At 30.7% G+C, this 13,989-nt stretch overlaps 1 protein-coding gene across 5 annotated transcripts; it reads left to right on the top strand.

The window, feature by feature from the left end:
• Window positions 1–1,022: 1,022 nt before the first annotated feature.
• Window positions 1,023–12,635, top strand: LOC105461301 (nuclear factor related to kappa-B-binding protein). Of its 5 annotated transcripts, none has more exons than XM_011707803.1 (16): window positions 1,023–1,117; window positions 1,400–1,455; window positions 2,674–2,895; window positions 5,742–5,974; window positions 6,059–6,324; window positions 6,439–6,791; window positions 6,866–7,203; window positions 7,290–7,538; window positions 7,620–7,850; window positions 7,930–8,151; window positions 8,389–8,771; window positions 9,355–9,672; window positions 9,802–9,994; window positions 10,088–10,886; window positions 10,957–11,265; window positions 11,984–12,635. In XM_011707803.1, the coding sequence occupies exons 2-16, from the start codon at window positions 1,450–1,452 to the stop codon at window positions 12,437–12,439; spliced, it is 4,578 nt and encodes a 1,525-aa protein (XP_011706105.1). In that variant the 5' UTR covers window positions 1,023–1,117; window positions 1,400–1,449; the 3' UTR covers window positions 12,440–12,635. The 5 variants fall into 5 exon arrangements, with proteins under 5 accessions (XP_011706105.1, XP_011706104.1, XP_011706101.1 ...); XM_011707802.1 differs by having other exon boundaries at window positions 2,674–2,922; window positions 7,293–7,538; XM_011707799.1 differs by having other exon boundaries at window positions 2,674–2,922.
• Window positions 12,636–13,989: the final 1,354 nt, after the last annotated feature.

Below are 13,989 nucleotides of genomic sequence, written 5' to 3'. Positions count from 1 at the left end.
GATTGGCCATTCGACGCCATTTTTAATATTTTCTAGTACTTTTGCGATACTGCCATAAGCCGGTCGCGCTTCTATGATAATCTAGGACTCTAGGCGAGGGGAGTCGAGCCGAAATGCGGGGGGAAATTGGGGGAGATTGGGGAAGATTGGTGCCCAGTTCACTCTTATTGGGTCCCAGTTCTAGGGATACTCCAGGGGGTACAAACTCATTAGATTTTTTGGCGACGGAAATGGGATTAGTTCCGTACAAGGGGTCCAGCAGTAGAGGCAGCACTATCGCCTCTTTCCCTTTTCCTCTCTAACCTCCTTGTCTCCGGCAAAAGTGTATGAAAGCGTACAAAATTGTGGCAAAGTGAAAACCAATAGTCATATAATATGAATAGATTAAGCATTTCAATCTTTTACTGAGGAAGGAATGAAGCCGAGAAATAGCGTGTTTGCAGGAAATTATCTTATTTTACTTTATAGCTAAAATGGTTGGACATCGGTAAGATGAAATGAGAGTAATTCCTGCAATTCCGCGTCATTTCACGCTGTAGACAGAATGCTCGGTCTATATATACATATATATATATGCTATGATGAAAACCTACATTGAAAACGCCTAAAAGTAACTTATTATTATTTCGTGTTCTACCTAGGATGTTCGCGCGCGTATATAATTTCAATATGGCATCCAGCCTCCACTCTCGTCACGTGATCTATTTTAGTTCGCTATTTCCGGGGGGACAGACTTAAGTGGCGCTGTAAAATGTCCCCTCTTTTTCCAAGAGAGAGTTTGTCCCCCCTGGGACAGACTTAAGTGGCGCTGTAAAATGTCCCCTCTTTTTCCAAGAGAGAGTTTGTCCCCCCTGGGATACTCGGTCTATTATATATGTGTGTATCACACGGACACGAGCTTATATCATTGCGCTTGCGCAGACTAACAACCAATCAAATGTGGGCACCAGTTACCTCGTCGTACTGTCCCGCAGTGGCTCTCCCCCCGCAACTCTATGCTCTGTCCCCTTATATTCCTATATCCATGGTCTAAACTCTTGATCACTCATCCATACTCATCGCTCTTGATCGCCATTTGAGTTAACCTTAGGAGGGATTGTGGAATCACTCATCGTGTGTATGTATGCTTTGCATAATATTGTTGTCATCGTGTTTAATGATTAAAAAATGCTGGAAAGTTATAATTGTGCCGAGACAAATAGTCAATAGTGATGTTACTTAATATTCGTTTTGTAATCATCCGTGCTGTACGATACAAATGCTTGTATGAGTGATAAAATATCTGAAAGATCTTTTCGTCTTTTTCTCCGTGGGTGTTGCGTGTGTATTGTGGAGTTAATGCTATATATTATGTGTATATATAAATTATAGACTGTTATATACTTTTATTCTTTGATAGCCATAGTGCGCAGACAGGAGAGAGGTGCATGAGATTGAAAAACCAAAGAAATGGAGGTTGGTTTCTATTATTACAAAATTAGCATAATGTACACTTATTGTAATATATTATGTAGTACTATTCAAATTCAGGCAAATTTTTTTTGCATATTTCTAATAAGATAGGTTGCATTTAAATTTTGGTGTAATATAATTTATAATTATTTACCTTATACTAGCTTGTTAATACCAGATAATGATATAATACACAGAGCAAAATTATATATAGATATTTATATAAAGGAATTATATATATTATTTACTTTGCAAAAGAGATTATTTTGGTGCTATATGTTTATTGTAAATCATTATAAATTAATCAATATAATTAATATGAATATAATAGAACATATGTGACAGCAGATTGATTGTAGAAATTAAATAAAATCTATTTCATAATTATTTAAATAATACATTCCATTTAAATGTTTACAAAATAATAGCTTCTACTTTTTTCTACTAATAATTTCTTATCAGATTACGTTGGCAAACAAATAATCAATGACTGTGTTTCGTTTCACACATGATGTGCATGATGTATTATTCTATTCTTGTTATTTATCTTTCACTAAATGTTAAACAAGGATAAAATGATACATTATGCATATTATGCGTGAAACAGAATGCAGCCAATATACATATAGAAAGTTCTATAAATAAATTAAATTAAAAAAGAAGTCAAAAAATACCAAGGTTAGTGTTAGTACATAATTTAGACATTTATTAATATAAATTGATATAAGTATCGCATAAGTTTCAACCGTAATTTTAATCCTCTTTAGTCTAAAAAAAAATCACAACATAATAAAAGATTTAAAACATGAGTTATAAATTGCTGATACATAATTATAAGTATTCACACAAAGATATGACGCTAATATACATATTTAAAAAAATGTTTCAAAATATTAATTAATTTATATTATAAATTGTTAAAATCATAAGAGTATAATATTTAATTTCAAAATTCAGTAAAAATTAAGATTACTGTTCTAATAGTATTAATGAAAAGAAATAATTATGTAAAATCATGGTCTGTGGCAAAAAATTGCTATGTAAAACATAGTTACAATAAACTATAAGAAAGAAAATACAAAACAATTTTTAAATTAATTTATTTATTGACAAGCTCTACTGATAAAATACTGTTAATATAAGCATAGTTGATATTAATTTACCATAATACTCTGCTCAAACATGTTGATAAACTGCTAATAATTTTCTTGCTGGATATAGATAGATGAATGTTCAGCCGGTGGAGATAGCGGAGCAGAGGAAGATGAAGAAGAAGCCTCAACGCATGATTCTAGAACTGATAGTAGCAGTAGTAGTATGAGTGGTAGTAGTACAACAACGGACAGCGAGCAAGATAGCGCAGAGGATCATGCCACAAGCAGTAGTGAAAGCCATAGTTCGGCAGAGGAAGATGAAGATGAAAATGAAAATGCAGAATTTATGGTAAACGTCGAGAACCCTGATGCTTTGGTAAGATTCGTCTTATGCTTAAAAGGAAAGTTGCAGTTAGCAAAAATGTGAGATAAAGCTATTTGTTTTTATACTTCTTTCTTTCATCACTAGATCAACATATTTGAATAATCTTTTTTTTTTCTTATATGATTTGTTTTGATAATTTTTTTTAAATAAGTTATTTCTTGAATTTTAATTGTGATTTGAAAACAATGTTTTTGTAACTGATTGCTAGTACATTTAAAAATTGTAAATTTGATAACATTATAATTTTTTTTTAATTTAATAATGAAATTATGGTTTATTTATTTTTTATGAGATTAAAAAGATTATAAAAATTGATAAATGTTTTTCCAAGAAGAAGATATAAAAAGTCAAAGTACAAAAAAGTAATTTTGCAAAGAAGCTCTTCAAAGATTTTTTGGTATCGTAATCTCATATTCCATGCAATAGTTTTCTGTTTTTCTTTGTTCATTTCAAATCAAACACACATTGAATTGTTAACTACATTTTAAAAAAAATTTTTTACTGCTATATGTCACATTTATATTTTATAGGTAAATCGAAAAATAATTTTTTAGTTTAAAGTGATACAATAAAAAAAAAATGAAATTGTAGAGTTATTCTGAGTTATTCTTTTGTCCTCATTCAAGATCCTATATATATATATATATAAGTAAAGTTGAATGAGAGCGGAGGATCAGAATAAGTTAAAAATTTAATTTTTTTAACTTGCAATACTACTTTAAACTAAAAAAATTATTTTTTGTTTTGTTTTTAAAGAATAAACTCAATTTTTGTCTATACAGAAAATGTCCGGAAAATCGCTTGCAGTACTTCGGGAAATGATTCGAGAAGATTCTAAACAGAAGGAAAAAAAGCTATATAAAGATAAATTCGGAAATGAGTTGTTTTCTAGTTATAGTAATTTTATGAAGAATTGTTGAATTCATTTTTCATAGTCATAATCATAATAATCATAATTTAATTTATATTTTTTTAACATAAATAATTTTATTTCGAACTATGTTGGCGTTAATCAGAATGCATCACATAGAAATATAGTCCGCTTAATTACGATATTTTTTTTACCATAAAAGTGGTTATAATTTGGAAACGACTTATTTCCAGATCTATGTTTAGCTTTTTTTTCCTTTTTTTGGATCCCGAATCACTTTTTGAAGTATTACGGGCGATTTTCTGGATACTTTGTATAAATGCACTACTTTTCTTATCCAGAAATTGTTCACTCTTTAATATGCAAAATAAATATCTTTTTTTCAAGATTACTGGAAAACTTTTTTTATTAATGTGATATGTTTCAAGAGTATTATCCTAAAATTTTAGCAAAAAAAAATTAAAAATGAAACAATTATGATTTTTTTTTGCAAAATAATTTTTAAAACTAATTTTTTTAAAGAATGTTTTTTAATATGATACCATTTGAATTCTAAATTCTACAATCAGAATATATTCTACAATATTCAAAATCTATTTAAAAATTTTTGTAATCCAATTAAATTGTTAATTTTTAAATAGTAGCTGTTTAAAAATTGGTCTAGATAAATTCACTTTATTTGATAAACTTAATTGAAAAAAAGGTGTGACATGTTAATACATTATTTATTTTTGGTACGAGCTAAATAAAATTGGAAAGAATATTGGAAATAAAAAAAACAATAGAATTTAATAATATAACTTTTATAATTATAAAAGACTTACTTTGATACTTGTACAGTTGATTTATTGTCTACTCTGATTTGTACAAGAATTATATGTTCAATCTTTTTTTTAGACACACAGGTTTGAAATATTCAAAAATAATTTTACATATTTCAAAATGAACCTTAAAGAAATCTTTTTGTTTAAGTATAACAAATTTTTAAGTGTCTTTTCTTGCTAGTTTATTAAAGTTAGATATTATTATACAACATGCAGGGTGTTTCCTAAATTGAAAAATTTAGAGGAATATTTCTTGACTTACTTTATAAAGATTCTATAAGCATACTTTTAATTTTGCTATAACTATACTTTAAAGTGTTTTATTTTCAAAATATAGGATGTCAAAGTTGAGAAAAAAATATAATAAAAATTTCGAAAATCTAGGAATTGCTTAGAGATACTTTATTCAAATTTAGTGTGTATACATGTTTATCAAATTGCCAACGCAACTAAATATTTTGTTTGACTATACTGGCTATAGTCATTGCAGAAATAGCAGAAACGCTGTCTAACGAAATTTCAAAAATTTAATATGATTATTCACACACACGCCTCTGATGGATCTAAAAATGTTTTATTACTGGAAAATGTTTCTTGATACCACATATATATAAAAACATCAAATTTGAATAAAATATTTTTTATAAAGCTTTTTCTAGATTTTTGAAATTTTCATTTTTTTTCTCAACTTTAACACCCTGTATTTTAAATAGTTTAGAGCATTTGTTTGTAGAACTTGTATATATATCCGATTCTCTCACGTATGACTGTGGTGCACACGTAGATTATACACCGTCATGTGGGATGACTACATTTTTACGCCGATTCCGAACGGTAAATTTTTCGTAGAGTTTTGAATTAGAATGCTCTCGTTGGCTCGTCAGAGAGGAGAGCGTATGTAAATTTTGGCTCTGCCTGAGATCGAACTCGACATCTTTAACATATAGTAAATCAGTGCTCTATCTGCCACGCTACGCTCTCTCACGTTTATAGATTTATTCATAAAATAAGCCAAGGATTATTTCTTTAAATTTTTTATTTAGGAAACATCCTGTAATATAGCTACTATAATTTCTTATTATTTTAATTTTTAATTACAATAAATTGATTTTTAGAGATGGGAAACTTGCGTTGCTGCTAATATTAAAGTAAAACTACCACAGGATCTTTGTGAACACTTCAGTATTTTTAAGGAGATGCTGGATTATCCACGTTTCTGGAATGAATGGCTTACTGAAAGTCAACGAGAAACATTATATAATCTTTTACCTACTTTTCCAAAAGACTCCAATATAGAAGCACAAATGGAGAAATCGCTACAAATGTTGTTCAATAGAGAAAACGATAGGTAGTAATTATTAAAGATTTTTTTGCAAAATGAGAATAATTGGGTTCTAAAATGGATTTAATTAAAGCATTCGATAAAATGTAGATTTGGTGTAACGGCATTGGACACGTTTCACAATCATCTTTCCTCTGGTCACTATCGTCCGGACATTAAAAGAATACGCGGTTTAGTTCGTAAAGCGCAAAAAAGAAGATCGTTGTTCGAAGAACGGAAACGGTCATACGAATTAGCAAATCAGTTGCTAAAATCGCGGGAAAGTTTATTATCAAACGCATACAGACAAGGTTTCAATCAACCGGTAAACCGTACAATGTCTAAACTTCATTGGCGAAAGTCGAAACCAATAATGGGTGAGTGTTTGCTTTATATCTAATATTTTTTGGCTGTTCATATTTCTCTCCGTATTTCGGCCATTTGGCAGAGAAATATAATAATTGGAAGTCTAACATAAAAATAAATAATAGTTGAAGAAAAGACTCAGTTGCGCTATTTGGAGGAGCTAAACGCAGTCCGGGCAGAACTTAGAACCAGCACGAGACTGTCCGCTGATACAACATCTGAAAATGAGGAGAATTATCCTCATTATCAAATGACTGGTGCTAAACAAAAGAGAAAACGGCGTTTTACTATGAATCTCCAAGGATTGTCAGTTAAAGGCCTACAGCTCAGCCATGAGGACGATACAATTCGACCTGTATTTTCTACCTTGCAGCGAATGGAGTATGCTTCTAATAGATCATTGTTTGTACGTGAACAAACGGAAGAAACATACCGTGCTATGTTAATCGCACATAAAAAACGTCGTGCCCGTCGTGATGTATGTATAATGCATCATTATTTTATCACAGTTACTTTTATTTAAGCAATACTAACTAAAATGTATATGTGTAGCTTCATCCGGAACTGAACACACAAGGAATTGCGCTTGCAGACCTCACACAAAGATCACAAATTGGTCAGAAGCAGAAACTCACAATTGGCAATTCTACGAAGGTTACATCTGCTAAGAAGAAAATCAAATTGGAACAAAATTCGTTATGTCCACCCGCACCAAAACTGCCAAATTCCAATTCTATAAAGCACGAAAGCGATAACAGCGATTACTCCCATACAACGGACGACAATAAACAACCTAACATCGCGGACGTAGATTATAATAGAATGACAACACCTATTAAATCAGAACCTATTGAGGCGTATGAAGTACATCCAGTAGCCAAAAAGAAAATGTAATTATGATTAGTTGTACACGTATTAGATCAATTTAATATGATTATAATACTTGATGTGTTTCTTTCGTGTTTCTCATTTGCAGCAGTCCAGTAACTCAGAAGAGTAGCAAACCAGCAATAACCAATATACCAGAGATAAAAAAAGAAATTGAAGATACAGAGTTTGACAAAGTTAAAACCGAATTAAGTTTGGGTGTGAGCGAGGATGTGCTGGCTGAAACTGAAGAAGAAGAGGAAAATGAATCGAAGAAAGAACTTGATTTAGACAGTATTGATATGATGCAGTTACCAATTCAACTGGATGATGGAATTGATATACTTGACGATGTTAAGTAAGTGTACTTATGTACAAGGTAATTACAATCAATTAAGTCAATAATCAAAATATTTAAATTTGCGAATTGGCGTTACAGATGCGAAGATGAGGGAATTATATCAATACCAGAGACAAAAATGACTGTACCGTCCAATGAATGTATAGATGTTAACAACGGGGCGGAATTGATGCAAGAGACGCATACATGTTTTTTCTCTCTGTTACGAGACGCTTTCACTTCTAAGGGAGAGTACCGAATGAGTGCGGCAGAAATGAAAGAAGCAATAACGCAATGGCAAAGCAATCCTATTTCACCTTTGAATGATTGGTAATATCGAATAAGACTTCGCTGCAATATGCGCGATCGTAACATTTCCTGACAAATTATATGGTTGATGGTGTCGCAGGTATTCTTTGGTACCTTCATGGTCTACTTTAGTACCATTAGCACTAGGGTTTCTTGCGGGCGAATTGATGTATTCTCAAGATTTGGATCAACGGCAAGAACGAGATCAGGAACTCGTACCCTATCTGGAAAATAAGGGTCGAGGCGTATACGCATGGATCGGTGCTGGGAGAGATTCTGATACCCGATTACAAGACTTGTGTACAAAATTCCTTATGTACAAGTAAGAATTGTGGCAAGCACTGATTTTTTAAATCTTTGCTATAAGTTCTATTATAATGGAATTCAATGCTTTTTTTTTATTCAGTCAATGATTTTTCTTGCTCATTTGCTTATTTATTTGAATGTTTTCCTAAATTCTCTTGATCATTTTTTGCGACAAGCTAAAACAGCGTTATAAAAAAATGTTATTTAATAAATAATATATTTTTATTTAACAAATAACTATATACTTTTATAGAGACGTGTTGACACCACCATACACTCCAACTACTAGTACTGTAACAGCTACAAAATCGCAGCAGTCTCAATTCTCTTCGAATAATAACAGCATGAGCAATAATGCGATTGTTACAAGCGGAATCTTGCAAAGTGGTAGAAGCGGAAGTCCCACACTGGAAACTACTAACATGGATGCTAGTGCCAGTGGAACAGACTGGGAACCACCTCGACCACTATTTCCTACAGAGTGGAAAGTTCGACCGTCCACAATAGAGGAACGCGAAGAATTTCGAAGACAGGAGCGTATGCGTTATGCTGCACCTCATAAAGCATTTACTTATCGCATGCACGGTTATGCCTCCGTAGTCGGCCCTGTCAAAGGAATTTATCAGCATAACGTTGGTATGTTCAACTTGTGCTTTGTAAAAAAATGCTGAATTTAAATTTCTAAAAGCTTATTATGAATCACGTTATGACAAATATTAGCACACATAAACATATGTGATACAGGCAATCGCCAGCCGCATACTGATTGTGTACAAGAATATAATACAGTATAATGTAAAGTATAATATATAAAGTACAAATATAAATTCAATGCAATAAAATAATACAACACAATACAGTACAATATAAATGTACAAAAAATTTATTTACAATTTTATTTACAATTAAATTGAAATTAAAACATTTTGACTTACATTATACATTATGTTATTGTAAAAATTTTTACACATAGTAACAACTAATAATAACATTTTATTCTTTAATTAAGAAAAAATATTTTTATAATTAAAAATTTTTGTAATTTAAACAAATCTATAATTAAAAAATACTTTTATTTGCTTAAGGCGATTTTTATAAATTGTGTTTAAATTCTTTTGGTAGAAAAACTAAATATCTTATATTTTATATAAACAGTTTTTTAAATTATTAGTTTATTATTACAGAGAAATATGAGATTAATTATATTATTTGTGTTAAGCTTCAGGACAAGCTAAAGCACGAGGACATTCGTTGCTGGTACCGGATCGTCCAAATTTTGTAACAATTTTAGCGTTAGTTAGGGATGCTACCGCTCGACTTCCGAATGGTGAAGGAACTCGAGCTGATATTTGTCAATTACTGAAGGATTCGCAGTATATTATAGAACAAGATAATGATGAAAAGGAAGGATATCTCCATTCTGTGGTATCAGGAGCGCTTGATAGATTACATTACGAGACAGATCCTTGTGTTAGATATTATCCTCGTCGAAAGGAATGGCTTTATCTTCACCGAGGACGATCTGAATCTGAATTTGGTTTGTTCTCTTTATTTATTTATTTCAATTATTTTATACGTTGTTTATTGTAACAGGAATATTTCCGAAGCACTTGTAATTCTAATTTGCTCATGTGATTATGTAAAGTTATTTTTTTATTTTTTGTAGAAATGGTTCATCAACAATTACAAGGCATTGCGAAAAATAAGAAAAGTGTTGGTAATACTTCACGAAACAAAGTAGTGCAGCCAATCCTCAAATCTGCCAATATAAATAAGGAACAATCATCGAATACTAAGGAAGTTGTTCTCAAAAAAGAAAGACGAATTACAGCTGTAACTACGCAACCTGTTATTCCCAAGTAAGTATTTTTTATTTATTTGAAAACTAACAGTTTTGAGAAAAAACTATTTGAGAAAAAAATAAATGTCTGTACTTATTGTTATTCTCACAGGAAAGAACAACGTAAAACCGAAGATAAAATTGTCCCTGACCATCCTATACCTACTGAACATTCCGTTAATGCTAATGTAGAGATGGCAGTTAGTACAATAACATCAGCGATTTCTACCGTTGAAACTCCTGTTTCTGTTGCATCCATTGTAACTTCTTCGGCTACAGCCACAAATGTAGTAAGTACAGAACGAGATAACATTGCGATGGACACAAAATCGCAACTCGCTCCAATCACGATGGTAAAAAAGGCATCTACTGTTGGAGGAAAACCAATCGCTGTACTCAAAACAAATGCCGCTCAAAGTCTATTGCAGTCGAATCAACATAATTTTCCGCATCACCAAATTCAAGTATCAACATCTGCTGGCCTGCAAACCATTCGTCTGTCTGGACATTCCGTGTTGCAATCTGCACAACAATCTGCTTCAACTAGTAATAGTTCTAACGTAGTCAATGGAACTACAAATTTAACGACGATACTGCCATCTGCAAAAACGCAAAATCAGCAACAACAGCAATCAGCTATAATGACAAATCAAACGGGGAAAAGTATTTTACAAACCACTAATATAAAGCAACAATCGCAACAGCAACAACAACAGCAACATGTATTACCGGGAAAAACTCTCTTGGCATCACAGATTAAATTAGTCAGTTCGAGTCAAATTAAATCGTTACTCACGAGCCACGGTCTTCAGGGTCAAACTATATTTATCAAACAATCCTCACCATCGAATAATCAGTCGCAACAGCAACAATTACAGCAACAACAACAGCAACAACAACAGCAACTAAAGGTATCTTTGTAAACAAATCTTACTTTTATTATGTTTATTTATTTTGGTTTAAATTTTATCCTGATCTCAGCAACAACAGCTCCAACAACGAGTTACAACTAACCAACAGCAACCTGTACAGCAAACTCCGGGAATGCAACGGATAATTGCACAAATCGGAGGGAAACCAATTGCTGTGCAAATACAACAATCGCCTCACCATCACCAACAGCAGCAACAACAAAAGATACTTGCGAAAGTTTTAACAAATAGTAGCGGGGGACAGATTATCTCTGTTGAAAGTTTGCTAGCACAGAAAGGATTGAAATTGGCTACTACTGGTGGTCACACTAATCAGCTTAACAGACAAGGCAAGCAGGTCATACAGGCTCAATACCAAGTAAGTGTACTTTACATATAATAAATTTATTTATATTTATTAACGAAAGTGAAATCCTTTGATAATAATAGAATGTATAAGAGTATTAGAAATACAATATTAACGAAATATTAAATATTACTATTAATTAAATAGTAACATTTATAATAATATAAAATAATTATAAAAGATAAAGAAACATACAATTAGATTTACATATATATAGTAAAATAAAATTTCAACCATCCTTTTAGTCTTTGAACAAAATCGCTATCAATGTACAGTACCAAGTTACATGTAATAAATTTATTTATATTTATCGACAAAAGTGAAATCTTTGATAACAATAGAATTATAAGAGTATTGGAAATGCAATACTAACGAAATATTAAATATTACTATTAATAAAATAGTAATATTTATAACAATATAAATAATTATAAAAGATGAGAAACACACAATTAAATTTACATATATATAAAATTTTAACCACTTTTTTAGTCTTTAAACAAAATCGCTATCAACGTATAAAACATACATTTGTATGTAAAAAAAGCAATTATATTTGAAAATTTCTTTCTATTTCTAAAAACATTAAGATAAAAGTTTTATTAATAATAATTATAATATTTTGTTGATTGAATTAGAATAAGATATATATAGATATATATATAGATAGAATAGTGATAAATTTTCCTTTTTTAATAACTTTTTTAATAACTTTTACGAATATTTGTAGGTAGTGCCGCAAGCACAAGCGTCTTCTAGTCAGTCAAAGATAATAGCAGTCAGCACACAACACCAACAATCTCAGCCGCAACAGGCTCAGACTGTCCGAATGGTTACCGCTCAACTTGCGGGAAAACCTATCGTATTAGCAAGCAGTAACAAAAATGTTGGGGTTGCAGTGAGCACCAGTGGCGGAAATGTAGTATTAGGCAAACAGCCAACCTCTCAGCAACAACAGCAACAACAAACACAGCAACCGATTATCTTGCCGAGTCAGCTGCTTAATATCAAAACATTGCACGGGCTCAAAGTGATTCCCACACCGACTGGATTAAAAACTGCAGGTGGTGCCGTGTATGCTCGAGTTATTGCCCCTACAACAATCGCGTCCACGCAGGCTACGTCGAATCAACAGCAGACTCTTCAAACACAATCACCAAGAAATCCTTCATACGGCACACCTTGACAAAATTGATATTGTTTACATATATTTATACTTAATTTGCTTGGCACTATTTCTTTGATTGTTTATATGTTACACACATTAGTGATAAGTGATATCTCATTATGCGTACATACGTGCGTGCATATGTATATAAAATAACTTTCATTTTCTTGATCTGTATATATGTGTGCCTACATATATACAATTATGTGTGTAAATTTGTATATATATACTTATATGCAAATATACATATCAAGAAAGTGAGTTTTATATTAAGAAAAATCATATATGATTGCACTTAAATTCAACAATAATGTGTAACATCTCTATAAGATCAAAAGCATATAAAAAGTATGTGCAATGAAAATACATGCAAGTTAAAATTAATACTCGCAGTTACTACTAAACCTGAATTCCATTATACTTATAAATTTGGTCTAAACTTAGGTAACAACACAATAGCCATACCATCATGTACGCCCAAATAATTTTTTCAGATATTTGTTTAACGTGACATAATGATCTCGAAAATACTTCTGATATAATTATATCATATGGCTGACGAAGAACATATATGCCGTATTTTTAAAAACCATGAAATAAATCGAATAATTTAAATTTGTTTATATCTATATAAACTCTGCACGAAGAAAAAAATAACTTGGTACTATTTTATCATATATCCAGAAATGTATTGTGAAATGTAAAATTAACTTATAAATAAACTTGAATCTAATATAATATTAAATTTTTAATTTGTAAATATTTTCTATCCAAAAAAATATTGAAAAATAGTCAGTGATCATATCAAAATAAATCATAATTCTACATATTAACTTGTGGGAATATTAATTATAATTTTGAGGGACAACCTGAAGATATAAATCGATTTCGATGAAATTTTACCCAGCGCATATTAATTAATGTCTGTAGCTAACTTTTGGGGGGTATTACTGATCGATTTCCAAAAATTTATATTTTCGGCCCATTCTAATAATTAGTAGAGGGTGTTAAAAAAAAATCGGGACGGCGAATTATCTCGGAAAGAAAAACGTTTAAAATTGATTAAAAAATCAAAAAAATTATTTTATTGAAAAATAAAGTATTTTGACATTAATAAAAAACAATAAAAAAATATGATTTTAAGTACCCGGGAAAAAGTTCCACATATAATTATATATAATCATATGCAAAATATGTCCATATATGTTTCTTTCCTTTGTAAAATTATTCTTTAATACAAAATTGATAATTGTTGGATCTCAACAATAATAATAAGAAAGAAACATAAAAAATAATTAAACGAATAATTTTTACATTGTTTTTTTTACAAAAAATAAAGTTTGAAGAAATAAGAAAAATTGCTCATATATGTATAATCATATACAAGTTATTAAAATAAAAAAAAAATATATATATATATATATACAAGGTGTCTCATAATATGTGTATCACCGTTCATGGATAGGTAGAACGGACTAAACTGAATTGAAAAGTCCTCTACCATTTTGCAAAATTCGCAATTGTTAACAAGATATTAATTTTTGAAGATCGGCAAATAAACTTAATAT

The sequence above is a fragment of the Wasmannia auropunctata genome, unplaced genomic scaffold (assembly GCF_000956235.1).
Source record: "Wasmannia auropunctata unplaced genomic scaffold, wasmannia.A_1.0 LD294819.1, whole genome shotgun sequence".
Lineage (NCBI taxonomy): Eukaryota > Metazoa > Arthropoda > Insecta > Hymenoptera > Formicidae > Wasmannia > Wasmannia auropunctata.
Note: the sequence above shows the minus strand (reverse complement) of the source record. Positions and strands in the feature narration are given on the sequence as shown.

Bases quoted from the DNA above. Each gene is read 5' to 3' on its own strand.
- LOC105461301 (XM_011707799.1), top strand. The intron at 9,995-10,087 runs GTAAGTATTTTT...TTATTCTCACAG, and splicing joins ACGCAACCTGTTATTCCCAA to GAAAGAACAACGTAAAACCG. The intron at 11,266-11,983 runs GTAAGTGTACTT...GAATATTTGTAG, and splicing joins TCATACAGGCTCAATACCAA to GTAGTGCCGCAAGCACAAGC.